Source organism: Echeneis naucrates, chromosome 4, assembly GCF_900963305.1.
Source record: "Echeneis naucrates chromosome 4, fEcheNa1.1, whole genome shotgun sequence".
Lineage (NCBI taxonomy): Eukaryota > Metazoa > Chordata > Actinopteri > Carangiformes > Echeneidae > Echeneis > Echeneis naucrates.
Window position 1 is genome coordinate 12,386,377 of NC_042514.1, and position 17,072 is coordinate 12,403,448.

Below are 17,072 nucleotides of genomic sequence, written 5' to 3' on the forward strand. Positions count from 1 at the left end.
AAATGATCAAGTCTTCATTTGTGTCTCTTTGTGCCACCCATCCTCTGTTATTGTGTTGGGACACTGATGTGTGTGAAGTTTCAATTCAGTAGATCATGCCACTACTGGGGCTCTTTAAAAGCAAAGTCATTTTATTCAATAAGCAAAATAATCTGTGGTGAGATATACAAATCCACAGACCCAAATTTACAAAAGTATGTGAAAACTGAGCTGAGGGAGAGGGAGCAGACAGTGAGACAGAAAGAGAGACATCGATTAATGCCAAGCCTGGTCCATTATAGAACACCTTTAGAGTGAATATGACTGCAAGGCTTTAAATGATTTATGTAGTTGTGCAACACCAAATTACATCTCATTACTTCTCATTGTGGCAATAAGCTGTTCTGTCATGCTTCTGTATTTGTTAGTGCAGCACATAAATATTACAGATGAGACACTAGGTAGCAATTTGGGATAGAGCTAATGACTTTTCATCTGCTCGGGTGTGACTATACTGAAAAAAGAGAATTAAAGGCGGCGACTGAAGCTGGACATAGAGGAGATTGTTTCCTGCATTTTACACTTGTACTCTCAGATATTCTCAGTGAAGCATTTACTAATATAAACACTTAACTTGACTAAATCAAAATTTAGCACAGGCTTGAGCTGTGTCATATTTACATTCCACCTCTTGTCAGCCAGTCTCAGCCCTTCATCTGTTTTCTTCTCTGTGATCACATACAATATTTCAATGCTGTGAGTTTTGCACTTCAGAATTTGTTCACATTGAAGTGTTTTTCTGTTTCTGTTGTCAGACAATGGAAACATTATGAACTAGTGAGTGAAACAGCCCATTCAGACTATACAGTATGTAAGCCAGCTAATCTGCTGCTCTGCGGTGCTAAAATCCTGATCTGGTAAACACAACATACAATATCGACATAGACAATATCGCCACAAAATAAAGTTTGCAGCACTGCTTTTTGCACCACTTACTCATCCAGTCAGTCAGCAACACCACAGCCTTTACCCAGAGAAGGGGACTAAATTCTGAAAGGTTTATTGTAAACCCATCACAATCAGTGCCATTTATGCGAAGTTACAGGAGAAGAATTGTAAAGAGTTGTTTATTTGCCCCCTTATTGCTCTCGCTTTATTTCTAATAATTTTTGGGGCTCCACAGGTGACAGACAACCAGAAAGGAGACCAGAAAGACAGCAAAAACCCTTTTAATATTTCATTATGCATTCCATGCCTGGAGAGTAACTACCATATTCCAGGAAATGAATTAAATTGAAAACAAAGAGAAACAAATTTCAATGTCAATATTTTTCAGGAAAATGACTTTCACACTGCGCACATCTAAGCCAATGTTTTTATTTAAAAGTCATGCCTGTTGCCATCCCTTCTCCAAAAGAAAAATAATAAAATCCTTGAAATTGTTAACTTCACACTCCAGCAAAGTAAATTGAAGTAAATTGTACTTTCACATGCTATAAGATATTTTGTATTCTGAAAACCATCCCACTGCTACCACGACACTCGCTGTCTTATTAGCAAGCCAAGGTGACACCTTGGCCTCAGTGTTAAGGATCCAACGTACACACCATCTGGCCAAGCATCAGATTGTCCTTTTTCTTTTCCATGCACGCACACAAACACACACAGTCTCGTAAACTATTTTTACATAGATAGATACACACAAATGCACACCTGTCAGTGCGGAAGCTGTCTCTAAACAGAATGTACTGACAAGACACACATTACTATGTATTTATTTAGCTGGCCCATAGTAATGCTGCTTTTGCAACATAGATCTCAAATGTGACATTTCGCTGTCACCACAATGCTTCACTGTGCCAACAAGCCCTTTAAAATAAAACTGGGTAGCATTCATAGCGTGTATGTATCTATGGGGACATTGGACCTGGGCACTAGGCCAGCTTTTAACATGCACCCTGTTCCATTCCTACATACCTAATTTAACATCACAGCATAATTAAAGGGGGTTGGCAGCCCCTGAACAGCAGACTTTATAGTCTTCTGTACTAAAACAGAGCTTGTTGAAGTGAACTGCAGGATACACAGAATATCACACCTACATTGCAGGATGGCTTCCGATTTTCATCAATACACTAATTGATAGAAAAAAACTTTTGGATCTATAAGAGGGTAAGTTCTGTAAACCAATTTTCCCAAGAGCTTAAAAGGGTTCCCTTCTCATTCACAATTGTAAAGCGAAAAAACTAAATTCTTGCAGAGAAAGTAAGAACACATTATGAATATAAAAGATAGACAGAAGATTTGTTTCTTCCTGAAAGCACAGCTGCACTTTAAGGTTTTGACGTTTGCTGCAGCCTCTAAGAATGTTTCTGAGTTCATCGTGAGGAAATATTCAGACTGTCTAACCAATTAGCTCTTTAGTCTGGACACCATGTCATGGCGTGAACATCAGTAGCTGTTTCTGCAGTGTGCATTCCGTATTAAGAGCACTTCAGAGATGATGCAAAACCCGTGAATCCAACAAACTGCAAGGCAAAATCATTAGCATACACAGTATACCAAGTAAATAATTAGCTGCCACAGGCAACAATGTTGAGCAAAATACTCTCTTGCCTTCTATAAGAGTTGCCTCACGAAAAAAAAAAAAAAATGGATGCAGGAAAATATATCAATTATTATTTGTGCAGACCTAACCCTAACCCTTGTTTTGAGATCTCACACTGATTTGTCTCATTGCTCTGCTGGCAGTTGAATTTGCGTACCTGAGACACCTGAAGCCAAACTATACGAGTGCTGGCTGCAGACCAGTCTCCACAGGTACATTGAGTCTCTACATACTTTGAGTACTTTAAGTTGATTTAAGTTGTCTTTATTTTTTTTTTCTGTACAACACCCACATTCACATGCACACATCATACATTAATAACTAATTAGAGACTGATTGTCATTTATTTTGGCCTTCTAATTTGGTTCTGTTTGGTTTCATAAAATATTAATTGTTAATCTTTATCTGCATTGGGTCTCCTTTTTGTTGTGGTCACTTGAGCCAGCCATAACATATGCAATAATTATTTGAATGTACCATTGTTACTTCTCCTAGTATAAAATGTAAACTTGTTGAATACACTCAGGAGGTTTGCTGCCACAGCTTTGTTTTGTTGTTAAATAGCAAATGAGTATGGTCATGCAAGAGCTAATTAGCTACTATTAAAGATTATTTATTGGTATCTTAACAATCTAAACCAGAAATCCACAGCCCACAAAAAGTAAACTATGATTTAGCTTTTAACATAAATAGTTACCGATACTTCAGTGATCCTCACAGGAAATTACATTGTGACTGTAGCAGCACCAAATATATATATATATATATGAATATTCACCCATCAGTAAAGAAACCACAACTGCTTGTGGTGCTGTTTGTATCATTTTGAGTGTGCAAGTGACTCATAATAGCCTTGGAAACAATTAATTGAGCTATGAACCTGGTAATGGTCAGCACGCTACTTCAGACTTGCTTTAATATTGGCCATTAAAATCAAATTTATCTCTTCTCAATTTAAGGTATGCTCTTTTATGTCTCCTCCTTTGTCCATCGGATTGACATTTCAGTTAAACCTTGAGGAAACGTTGTTTTTTGCCAAAGCATTCAGTTGGACTCCAAGATAAATACGTTGGGGTGCCAGAGAGAACTATTTAAATGACTAATACGATAAAACAACAGTGAAGTTTTATAATCATTGGGTCAAAGGCCAAGCTCACTGTGGTATCGTGATGTACTGCAAAAGTCTTATTATTCAACATAACTATGAATGGGGAGATAGGGACCATATTTCCAGCAGCATGGCCGGCTGCCGGTGGCATATAACAACTAGGCGGTGATTCTCCTTTCCCATTACAATACATTGCTGACTTACACTGTGACAGATATGCCTCGCAAGTATAATGAACAAAACAAGAATGTGCTACAAGAGAAACAATGTTATAATTCATTCAATATCTACCCTACCCTCCCTCCTGTTGCCTGTATGCAGAGGCTTATTGCTTTCAGCTAGTTTACAGATACCTCTCCATCATCATTGAAGCAAATAGCTTCATACGTAGTTGTATGGTCATTTTGGAAAAGGGTCCCCATAAATAATAACTAGGAGTGAAATTGAAACTATGGGAAAAGCTGTTACTTTTCACCACGCCATGCCTATCTGTGCTGTTCACAATATGCTGGGTCTGAAATATGCATGAGGCAAAATGTCCTCAGTACAGATGCAGCGACGGAGAACAGAAGAAAAGAAGGTGGGGGAAAAAAAGAAGATAGATTTTTTTTTCTTTTTTTTTTTTTCTCCTGTGTGATGAATCTTAGAAATGGGGCAATGTTATGACATTCTGTGCAGTTGTTGCTCCTGTCATTTGTGAAACTACAATAGCTGGTGTTGGTGGCATGCCAAGGTTCAAATGCCCTTCATTTAATATTCAGGGAGAAAAAAAATAAAACGCTCTTTATTTATTTATTGAAATGTATGACTCATGAATATGTATGAGCAACTATCAATGCTGTCACCTTGAGCAGAAGAGCACATACGCATGTGTGCATATCAGCGTGTGAAGGTGTGTGTTTGTGTGTAAAAGTGTTGGCTTGAGGTGCCTGGATGCTGATATGTGTATGTTTGTGTGTGTGTGTGTTTAACTATTGGTAAAAAATAAACTGTGGAAACGGGTATACAATCAAGGTCATACTCTCTTTTGACATTTCCCTGATCAGGCAACAAACTGGGCATTCAAGCACAAAACCCAGCCAACATTTAATGAATACTCAAATTTTGCTACATTTACTGCTGGTAACAGTAAGCTCAAAGATGGCCAAAAACACTTGTCAGGATCTAAAACCCTTGATCCTTAAATGTTCAATCATTGGTTCTTTTAAATTCTATAATCTCTCTGCAAGGATACTGAAGATTAGAATTATTGCAGATAAACTAGATTTAAAAGGTGTGTTAAGGGATAACCCTGGTTCAGGTCTCGGAGACACTGGGTCATCTTTATGAGCTTTAAAACATATTTAACACCTTGATACTTTTTCTGGCAAGTTTAGAATTACTTTTTAAACAGCCTGTATCATTTGGAGGTCTGCGACAGAAGATAAATGACTGCAATTTTTGTCCAATTTTTATTTGCCTGTGACTGGCATCAAATGAGACTACTTGGTTTTCTATTATTTAGGCATACAGATAGTTACCACAGTCCATATACCAGAAAGATTCCTCTTATTTAGTTGAACTAATTTCATATGCGCTGTAATGTCCAGTAACACACTGAGGGTATATCAATTTAAGACTTACTTTGAACAGTGGTGACCATGAACTCGATGAAACCTTGAAATGTCACCCTTTCAAAGTTTTGTTAGCGTCATACAAATTGCCTCAGACAAGCGATCATTCGCACGCATGAACTGGATGTTGTTCTTGCCGCAGCATCTCGCTGTGTACTGGAGGGTTTGACAGCTGCTTACTTTAAATGCTTGATAGAGATGGAACCGATCTCTCTCATATCAAAGCGCATTCAGATCAAATGATCTTTTCATGTTGTTTCTGTTCCATAAGATCATCCAAGCTCAAGGGGCAAAACTGGAGGGGAGGGGAAAGAGAAAAAAAAAAAAAAAAAGAATCTTGCATCAGTAAACAAGGGCCTATGTGTGACTGTTGACTTTGGGAGAGAAAAGAATACTTGGATTTGAATTTATTTTTTGCCTCAGTTTGCCACACTTAGGGCCTGATCTACTAAAGGTTTGCTTGTATAAAAACGTGTGCAAACTTGATGTCACTCGCAAAAAAATGTGCTAGCTGATCTACTAACAATACGCACAGAGGACTTCGTCTTTGAAGTGAGCAAAACGACATGCGCTGCCCATTTAGCACCTTGGCCTTAATGAATATGGAATATGGGGCGTTTCTGCCCAGGCGAGCAAAAATACTGGGAGGAGAAAATACAGATAACAAATTAGCACATGCATTTAGATTTATCGAACCTACAAGTAATTGCGGGGATTATGATTGAACCTAAATATAATACGTTGGAAGGGCAGGTGCAAATCATCCCAGCTTTACGCACAATGGCTGCTGTCATTGACACCAGGAGGAGAAACAGGAGCAATGAACGCAGACGAAGAGAACAAATTTTTCTTGTTCGCGTCAGTATGTCATGGATGACAGAAGGAAAAGTTATTCACATCACTGAGCTTGCGTACAAGAAGCGCAAACACAGCCACTCATTAAACACGTAGGTCATTTGTGACTCCAGAGGAGTCATAACTAATGTGGCACAATAACTTGGGTCGGTGCACGACTCATTCATCATGAGAAACAGCAGTATATTTTCAAAGTTAGGAGATGGCTGTTGCGTGAGTGGTTTCAAATACTCTACGCTATATAAATAATTTTTCTCATTGAACAAAATGAAACCATGTATTTTCATATGTTTCAAAGGTGATAGTGCATATCCCCTCCATCCCTTCCTCCTGACCCCAATACTCAACCCTACCACTCAGGGAGAGAATCCATACAACGTGGTCCATACGAGCGCACATTTGGGGTTCAGGTGTTTATTCGCCTCCTCTACAAGCACTTCCAATTCAACTGCATCAAATTTCATTTTTCACATTCGCTCTTCCTCCACACTCGCCATGATGGAAAGGGTGGCAGCACGCAAACTCCTCATTTAAATGTTACTGTTTGCACCTATAGTCGCTTTGACAATTTCTCTTAGTAGATCACCTGCAAAATGCACACAATCCAAGTGCGCAAATTACCACGAGCCCGCATTTTAGCGCTCCTTATCTGGGATCTTAGTAGATCAGGCCACTAGTGCTTAGAAAGTTAAAAAATACCATGTATCTGTATAGTGTGGTACAGAACACCAATAATAGACAGGTTTCACAATACCCTGATCAAATACCCCAAATTACCCCATTTCAAAAATATCAAAGAGAAAATATAAAGTCAAGTACAGAGCATATTGGATTGCTTCTATTTATGGATGTTGGATTTTTGCTATAATTTCAGTATTGTGTCAACACTAAGTCAGGCACATTCACTTTTCATGTATTTTGCACACATTCTTATATGAAGAGAATGCCATGAAAGATAATTGCATTTCCTGTAGGATCACTTAGCCCCACTGTTGACATGCTTTTAGAAATAGTAGAACAATCTGGTCAGGAGATACAGTACAATACATATGTGTGTCTCAGGGGGCTTTGCAATACCCACTACAATATACTCAACTCTAATCCTGGCTGGGTGTAGCTGGCCTTCATTCATGAGAAGGCTTTCTCAGTTCTGGAAAGGGCGAAACTTCTCTCTAAGATCCAACAAACGCACTATTTTACAAATCTTCTCGCTCTATTAGGGTCCCTGACCGTCAGTCAGTCTCTTTCATGTTATAATTACCATCATAACACAGAGGTAGTCTGTTTTTCTCCCAAATGAACTCCAGCCAAAATGCACCTGGTAAAAACTCAACCAGCTGGAAACTCTTTCCTCTAACAAGCAGTCACTTCAGGTGTATGGCAGCAAAATCCTGCTGGTGATTTTTTTTTTTTTTCTCCAGAGAGGGCTTTCCTTGGCAGGATATGCTTCAGATTTTAGCTTTTATATGATTGCATTTGTTAGGAAAGGTAAAGTTGGATTGTAATCAGCATCTACTTTTAACAAGCATAACACTCTCTTTCCCTGCCAAACAGCGCAGAATTTGGTTACTGAAATTCCTAACCTAAGCCAAGTTGTCTTGTTCCTTCCAGCAATGAAAAGCTGTCCAACACTGTCTGTAGTCAAGACAGTAGCTCAGAGTATTCATCCACTATTACCACATGAAGTAAAAACAGGGGGTCATTCAAAAAAAATGGCAAGGTTAACATATACTTGAATAATTAAACTTTTAAATCTTAATGACACTTTTAGGTCGTAATTATTATCAATGTCACTATGATATGATTATATTAACAGATTAATTGCATTAGTATTGAGCATTGATTGACTTTTTTTAAGTTTGCCACAAATGGGGGGAGGCAGTATTATAATTCCTCATGGCCAAAGATAACTGAAGAGATACAGAATTACATGCAGAGAACACGTTTGTCCCAAATTACATGTATTCTGTTTCTCTGTTTTTCTTTTTAACTATTTTTGTTTGTTCCAATAGAGCCAGGCTGAAAATGACAAGTCTCCCACCAGTCTAGCAGTCAGCACAGATAGCCAGCCAAGCTTTGACATACACCCTGTCAGACATGACAGAACCTAAAATTCACCTGACGCACATGTGCACACACACACACACACACACACACACACACACACACAAAGATTCATCTTCACAGACACCCAAGCACATCACACTAGCCTGAGAAGAAATACCAGAGCAGTGAAGTTAAACTGTGAATACAGGTGACAGACCGCCTCAAGGGAGACCCAAACACAAGAAGGGCCATGCCCATTCTGGCATTTTTTATTTATTTATTTTTGTTTGTTTGGTTTTTTTTGTTTGCCTTAGTGTGCATGTGTGTGCACGCATGCAGCCTCCCACAAGATCCTTTTTCAATGACTGCAAAACTGGGACAAAGCCCAAGGAGTAAAAGTCAAACAACAGGAAAGGACAAAGCAGGGGAGTGAGATGTGTGAGTGAATAGGTCAGGATGGATTGAGACACTGAGACAGACACGAGGGACCGAGTTAAGTTGTGCAGAGGGAGATAAAGATGGATGGAAAGGAAGAGGCACGGGGCAAAGACTAGTGATGAGGGAGAGATGAAACCATGAAGCAAGGCAGTGAGAAATTCACTTTCTGTGAAGACGCCTCCATCTTGAAGAAACTCAGATCTACAATAAAGCTTCTTTTCTCAAGCCCTCTGGAGTGAAGACAGCACACAATGTCAGAATAATGCAACATGTTGAAATACTTCTGGAACTGTTTGAGATATTAAAGAGCGTTCACATGCATTGGGAAATGGCCTAGTTTGCAGTTTAAATGGCCTACTTTAGGTTTTAAAAGTCTAGCACTTAATTCAACATAAAGTAAACATATAGGCCAGTGTTTCTGTTAGGTTGACTGCCTTGACAACGCTTGGCGACGCGCTCTGTGTAGTTAGTGAGAAAGCAGTATCATCCTCAACACTGTCACCAAATCATGTGCATTCAGAAAATGCTGTTTTGTCCTGACTTTTAAAAGCAGTTCAACTCTGGTTGGATAACATAATTTAAAAATGATTGATGGAAAGCTTCCCCCACCTGTCTGTCCCTCTGCTGAGCTTCCTTTACAGGGGCTGAAGGGCTAAGACACACACAGCGGGAAGTAGAGTTTGAGATATAGAGCTGGATTTTAAATAAGCCAAAACCTTTCCAAATGGTGTTTAGGAGGCCACATAAATCTGTTTTACAGGAATTCTGACTTAATCATGGCACTGTGTCTGGATACCTGTCCACCATAGCTTTCATTTGTCAAAATATTAAACTACAACAATGAACCAGACCTGGATCAATTACAGTTGTAATGCTGCAAAAAAAAAAAAAAAATCCATCTGCCATAAATAAATGCCAATCATATACTAATGTTGTAAGTTGGCTGTGGTTGTAGGCAAGACATGGGCGGATTTACTGGAAAACAAAAGCTCAGAGAAGCTCACTGAAAAACAAAAAGTAATAAAAGTAGATTGTGAAAATGTTCTTTAAAGCTAAAAACTGTTAGGTTTGAATACCTCCTCCTGGACATTTTAGTGTCAGACATAATGTGTGGTACGGTAGCCACAAATTCATTTACAGTGGGAGTTGTTGGTTGCTTGTTGATGTTTATAATGATTTATTTTATCAGGGGAGCAACTTGTGGATAATATAATGGATTTAAACCTGAATTATGGCTTTTAGCACCTCCAAAAATAGCAGTCTGAGGTCCTTCTCCACATCAATGGCAGTATTACACGTGATAGGCTAATCACTACAAAGACACCATTTGTAATTTGAACGTGACATCATAGTTCGGGTCATCCAAAAAATTTTACAGTAATCATTTTTATATTTACATTTTTTCATAATTTTATGCAGAGAATTTACTAATTTAACATTTAGCACTTAACTAAAGTTTAAAAGGTTCAGGCCAATTGGTATCTAAAAGGTATTTAAAAAGAACGTGAAGCATTTGTTCTGAGAAGCTGCACTGAGAAGCTCTTCATTCATGCAATTCATATAAACAGTTGATAATCCATGATACGTAATTCACGCAAGTTAATTAGATAACATCTTTATACCACTTTTTCTTAATTTAAAAAAAATCATATATTTAAATAGTTTGAGAAGAAATATTCAAGACAAACGGTTTTATGAAATATTTTAAGTTGAACTAACTGAACTAATTGTCGTGAAGTACTGACGTTTAGTCTGTGAACTGAACTTTGAGCAAACTCTCGTGAGAACTTGAGCCTGATGTAACTAAATTCCCTCTGGCTTTTTCTGACATATTGCATTCACAAGAACATGCAGTTACCCAGACCTTGAACTTTGATCTTCGACAAAATATAATCCCTTTATCTTTGACTCCAAGTTAATGTTCGGGCCAAATTCACTCAAGGAATTACTGAGATATCATATTAAAGAGTACGCAAAGGACAGTGAGACAGAATTTCTCCAGTCCAGGTTGTTGCCAGTGCATAACTCTGATATAGCACAGTTCTGTCTGGATATTGTCAGCATGCAGTGCTTAATGTAAATGCCATAATTATTCAACGTGTTATAATTTGCCTAAGCTGAACTTTGGTTCACCCTCAGACATGTACATCTGCATTAGCATGTGTTCTCCTGTATTTATAATGTTGTGTGACAACCTGCAGAGTTGAGGCCTGGACGTGCCTGCAGTCAGTTGTGGGTTAAGGCGGAGACGGCGGAGCACTGCTGTGAGGCTGTTCACTGAAAAGTTGGGCCACAGAAACATCTGACAGTTCCACATGAAGATGTGTATCTTTGAGCTGAATATATTTGGATGCTGTAGTTTTTAATATACATACTGCGTGTGTACATGTATGTGTGCATAAAAATTTATATTTATGCACATACAAATATATACTGCATACACAATGTAGATAATTAGCATTTTTGGATGAGAACAAATTGGATCAAAGCATAAATAAATGAAGTGTCATTGGCTATTGCCTTATATAACAGGAAAATTTTTGATTCTACACATTTGGCTTTGAGACTATTGAGGTTTGAAATCCACCCCTACAGACGTCCCATAGCTATAAATACTCTACACATCTGACTCATCCATCAATAAGTTTTTGGTCTATGATTTTTCTTTTGGAATAATCTGCTGCTGTTTCATCTAGTTTGAAATTACACTGGGACAAGATAAGCAAATCAAAAATCATGCAATTATTTAACTATAAGGAAATGTTTTAGGGGAGTTATCGGCCTCTTGGCCTCGCTTTTTTATCAAACATGTTCTAAACAACAGTGTACATGCAATAATATAGCTACAAAAGGATAAAAATATATATATAGTTAAGATCTCCAATTCTCAGTGACATTCATATGTTCATTCATGTTCAAAGTGCAGTTATATAACACAGAAATCCAAAGACTCACAGTGGCTGTTTTTGGGGAGATTTGCTTATGTCTCTGATCTCACAAAGCCATTTTTGCCTCCTGTCAGACTTCTTGTCACTTACTTTATTTTGTCTTTTTAGCTGTAATCAATGATAAAGAGTGGATTTCTGTTCCATTTTTCAAAAAGAATTTTAAATGCATCTATGGATGATCTCATTAGAGAGACAGTTCTTCCAGCAAGTGATAACTAATTGACCACCCACCATCCAGGGACATCAAAAGCAACAGTTTTACAACAGAAGACTTGTTTGAACCACCAGGGCAAAGTACAATCGTCCTTATGAGGACTAAGACATGACTCCTGCAGCAATTATATTCTGCCTTTGTGTCCTGGTTTCACTTTGTGTCTGTCTTTTTCTCTCTAATATCGCTGTCTGCGATGGTTTTTTTTTTTTTTTTTTTTTTTTTTTTTTTTTGGCTGTTCTTCATCACTGCCCATCTCTGGCTGTCTTCTTGCCCCTGTTAACTTTGCCTTTCCTTCCTGGTCATGCACTCTTGCACACTGGCAGTGAGTATGAATGTTGGCAAAATTTCTAATTAATTAAGACAATATCATACAAGGACAAGAGTGGTCAACTGCCGGCTGTCTGCTACTTTGTCTAAATAATTGCTCAACCTTTTTACGGATTGCCCTCTGGATTGCATTAGTACCGAATGAAATCCAAGGCTCCGCACATTCACTCGTGATGATTTCGCACATGCAGCCTGAGGACTTTGGTTTCCCCTTTGGAAAAAGCCTTGGTTACATCAGCTTTAAAATGCTGTCTACATTGCTAAACAGATTTAGTGTTGTGTGACTTCCAAAGAGACAGATAATGCATGTCCTCCAAATCCACCCCTGTTACTAAATGCACTTCTATGCACACATCAGGCCATGAAATTACCCTGTCACTCAACATGAACTGTCCACTCACTCCATGCACGACTGCCTACACACTGTGCTAGTGTGTCATTGATAATGACTGATGTCCCAAAACTATCCAAGTCTCTTTAAAGGGAAGAAAAGCTGACTCTATATCCCCAGAAGAAAAATTCATGTGACGGCATGGTTCCAATAACTAACAGTTAAACTGTGCTCTTATGACATGTCAGTCACGTCATATGGTTTCTGCAATATGATGATCCAAGAGAGATCTTGATAGAAGCTTTGTGTCACATGCTACTGTCAGGTCAAAAATGTGCATTTGGAAACTTTAAATAACACTGCCAGCGTTACTGTGCACTTTGGTATTCAGACCATGCTCAAAAGTGTCCCAGTGTGCCACCCACTCCTTGCACAGACAACATACAGCAGACAAGAACATCAATATTAGATTAGACTCTCCAAAACGGTGTCTGTGTTTTCATAGCTACAATATCTGTGCTTGAAATGGTCAACACTGTGAAATATTGTAGCGTTGACAAATAAACTACAGTTAAGGTAGATTCAGGCAACAGGCAACTTTAAAAGCCTTAAGAATAAGGAAAGGCTGCTGGTTTTGAGATTGCACACCGTATCCACCACTTGCCACTTACAAGTTAGTTAACTTAGTTACATAGAAGCTCACTATCATGTAGGTTGTCATTTGAATTCATGAGGTGGGGTATCAAATATCAGTGTAATTTTTAGATAATATATCATGTGAGTAGCTGGTATATAATAATGTGCTGCAAAGATGTTACACCTTTTCATTTGATATGATGAAATTTGAAGATGTGCATGGAAATAATAATCCAGCCAGCTACTCCCTGACCATGTGAGACAGGTGACGGAGCCGTCGTGCTCTTGGTGTAGCATCTTATCCACACTCTGTCCAGCTTGAAAAGAACCAAAGAGACATCCTAGAGTTTAATGTTTGCACTGATCGCTTTCATACTCAAAGGCACATTTAAAAGAAAAAAAAAATAATAATATATATATATATATGTGTGTCTACAACAAGAACATATCTTACTAGACATACTGAACATTGGAAATTACTGTTCACATTACTGGCAAAAATATTCAAAGTGGCCTACATGCATTCATTTTCATTTAATTTATGTACACTTTAATTACCTGTGGCTCCCTGCACTGAGCTGCATATAGCCCAATTTAATGAATTATTTGATGTGACCGTACTGTATATAAAGGTTCAAAAATGCATTTTTTTCCCCTCAATGCATAGCCAGCGGGTACACCTAATCTCTAATCTTTCCATAAAGAGATTGTCTGAGTTTTATAATCACCATGCTGTATGAGTAAAATGGAAGCTTTTACCATCTGCAATTTTAAAACACATTTCTACTCTGTATGCATGTGTGTGTCACACATTGAGGAGAGGAGGAGAGGAGTATACATGTATATGTGTAGTAAGAAGAGCAGGACTGAACACAAAGTGATAATCCAGACTGCTGCCAAGACAATGACATTAACACCCAGACCTTATCAAGGACACTGTCAGCATCTCTCTCTCACACACACACAAACATATATACACACAGAGATGTGCACACATCTAAGGAGTGAGGGGCCAAGAGACAGAAAGGGAGGGGATGGGGAAGAGGGGGAGGGCATTATCTTGATGAAACAGTGCTTGATACAGTAGCTCGAGCCAACCTGAACACAGCTCTGCTTTCTTTTAATGGAGATTACACAGTCAAGGTCCAGCCTGAGCTCATCTTGTTTAACAGTGCATACATCTACATCATTGTGTGTGTGTGTGTGTGTGTGTGTGTGTGTGTATGTGTTTGGTCTCATATAATAAATTCGCTGTTATCTCCCCACACATCAACCATCATTACTGTACACCTTCTGACCCCACATCTGGCATCCACTCAAATCCCCCAGTCTCGCTGACCAATGACAGCGCACAGCAGTGGACCACAGCAGACTGATGCAACACTGCTGCGCCATCATCCCGCCATCACAAGGTCTACAAATTACACAGCTGAGTCAGGGTTTTAAAAGCAAACATCTTATTGTTGCAATCTGCAGGATATTTACCAACCTGAAAAGGCTCTGCTATGCTCACTTACAATTTCTTAACTGCACTAAGTATAATAAGCCAGTGGAAGCCGAGATGTCACAGCTTGGTTCCTTCTACTTTGGTTGTTAGATTTGCCCTTAAATTTACTTCCAGGTTGTATTTAAAAAGGTCCCTGTCTATTACATTTAGCATTCTGAAGACCTGCAGATGCCCTGAGTCAAGACCTGAATAATTTGTACACCTTGATGTCCCGATTACTCTCACTTATTTTTTTTGTCTTCCTACTTCCAAGCTCTTTCCTTTTTACTGTGGCATTGTATAGTTTGCGTTTAGATCATACATACCTCCTTGTCTACATATTTTCTTGCCCGGTTTCCTGGCACATTCCTTGGATATTCTTTTGACTGTAAAATGAATAGAAGACTAAAGAATAACATGGAGCCCCTGGATGCGCAACACACACACAGGAGCTGCATGCACGCACATACACACATATATACATAAACACACACACACAGACACACACACACACACACACACGCACGCACGCACGCACGCACGCACACACAGCTGATTGGCTGAAAAAAGAGACTTGGAGGAAAAGGAGAAATAAAGACAGGAGGAAAGAATGAGCAGCTCAGGCAGCGTGGTTCTCAGCCTGTCAGTCAGCCAGCCAGTCATTCAGCCAGTCAGCCAAATCAATCAGAGATGATCATGACAACGACTGTCTTGTTTAATGAACTGTAGCCATTGTGGTGGAGCACAATAGGCTATGATGAGCTACAGACATGAGGAGGGTAAGCGTATGGATTTTGCAGAGGAGGGCAAATAAGGTGATGGGAAGAGTAAAGGTTTCAGGAGTTAAATGAAAAAAGGGAGAGGAGAAAAAAAACTGATGTATAGATGCCATACACATGTGCAACTTTTTCTTTCACAAAACCAATCGAACACATTCATGTATTGTAAGCAGTGTCATGCACATTAAACATGCGCAAGGTCATGCTGACAGATAAGGACAGAGGGACCAACAGAGACAGAAATGCACTCTCACATAAATAAAAACACATCCCCACAGCACACTTGTTTCTCTACCAGAAGTAAATGGGTTAAATTTCTTCTACCCTCCTCCCTTGGCCAATTGTACCCACAAGCATCCTGCCCTGGACCTGCAGGCTAACTCACCATCCTCAGTGGGCACGTAGATGTTAAGATACAGGCAGTCCTCGCTCTGGTCCTGGACATATGTGGACACAATGTCAATGCTGTTGGTGAACCACACTGGCAGCATCACGTCCGGAAGACGGCCCTCTACAATGCTCTGAGGGCAGACCGGCGCAAAGTGTGTTGCATTGCGGATCTCGGGCCAAGATACTGGCGGTTCAGGGGGCTGAAAGCGACGCTCACCGGTGGGTGGGGCGGCGTACGGGACACCCAGGAACTGCACGACAGGACCCAGTATATCATTGTTGAGCTCTTTCTTAATGCCACGCAGCTTGCCGTTGGCGGTGGTGACCACAGGGTCGCTCTCATCAAGTTTCTGAGCAGACACCGCGGCTGGAGATGCCTGCAGCAGCAGCAGCAGTCCCAGCAATATTAGAGAGGACACCCATCGACAGGTGCTTAAGGGACCTTCAGGCCCTACATATCCCATCATCCTGCTCCTGCCCTTCACAGTCTGAAATTGCCAGAATCCAGTCCTCAAATGGTGTCTCCACTGGGACATATCTGCTACTCCTTGTTTGCAACTTGTTTTCTGCGTCCTCTTTGTCCTTTACCAGAAAAATTCCTTCTCCTCTACCTCTTACTTACGCCATTTATACAAACACAAAATAATACTAAAAATTGCATTCACACAGAAGGCATAAGCAAGTAGGTAACTCCAGGGCAAATAAGGGTGGTGATCTTTGCAGATCCTTTTTAAAATCCAGGAAATGAAACATCCAGGGGAAAAGTAGCAGCCATAATTTTCCTGCAGTTTGGTGAAGGGAAATCTGGGAAGTATTCCTCACAATAAGTAAAAAGCTTCAGCAAAAAGGACCGGCGAACAACCTCTCCGATGGGGGAAGAAAACATGAATGTTGTCATCTTTAAGTGCCACTTCTCAGCAAGTCAACACGCCTGTCAGTGATGAGGGTTTCCATCATTTTGAGGTGAGCAGACGGCCATATGTAGCAGCAGAAGTAGGGGTGGTGGAACGGTGGCTGGTTGTAGAGCTCATGTGCTTCAAGCAGCTCTATCCAGTTTCCAATCAGTCCTCTGCAACACAGAAACGAAACAATCAAATTTCACACAATGAGACGATGTATTGTCACCCTTTTTAAGACATTTTTTGTCTGATATAACCACATGCAATGAATTAAAGAGATGCATGAAATGTATTAATGGCACATCACCGCAAGGAATATTAGTCATCACCTCAAGAGGCTATATATATATATATATATATATATATATATATATATATATATATATATATATATATATATATATATATATATATA

The 17,072-nt window shown here is 39.4% G+C and overlaps 1 protein-coding gene across 6 annotated transcripts in view; it reads right to left on the bottom strand.

Annotated features, from left to right (window-relative positions):
* nlgn1 (neuroligin 1) overlaps window positions 1–16,159 on the bottom strand; it is a 239,751-nt gene extending 223,592 nt beyond the window's left edge. For 2 of the 6 annotated variants that reach the window (XM_029499466.1, XM_029499465.1), the window contains exon 1: window positions 15,750–16,078. In XM_029499466.1, the coding sequence (XP_029355326.1) occupies window positions 15,750–15,859 (110 nt within the window). In that variant the 5' untranslated portion in view covers window positions 15,860–16,078. Of the gene's footprint in view, window positions 1–14,915; window positions 14,976–15,749 lie in introns of all 6 variants that reach the window. The other 4 variants (XM_029499463.1, XM_029499462.1, XM_029499467.1 and 1 more) reach the window with 4 other exon arrangements.
* Between the last annotated feature and the right edge of the window lie 913 nt (window positions 16,160–17,072).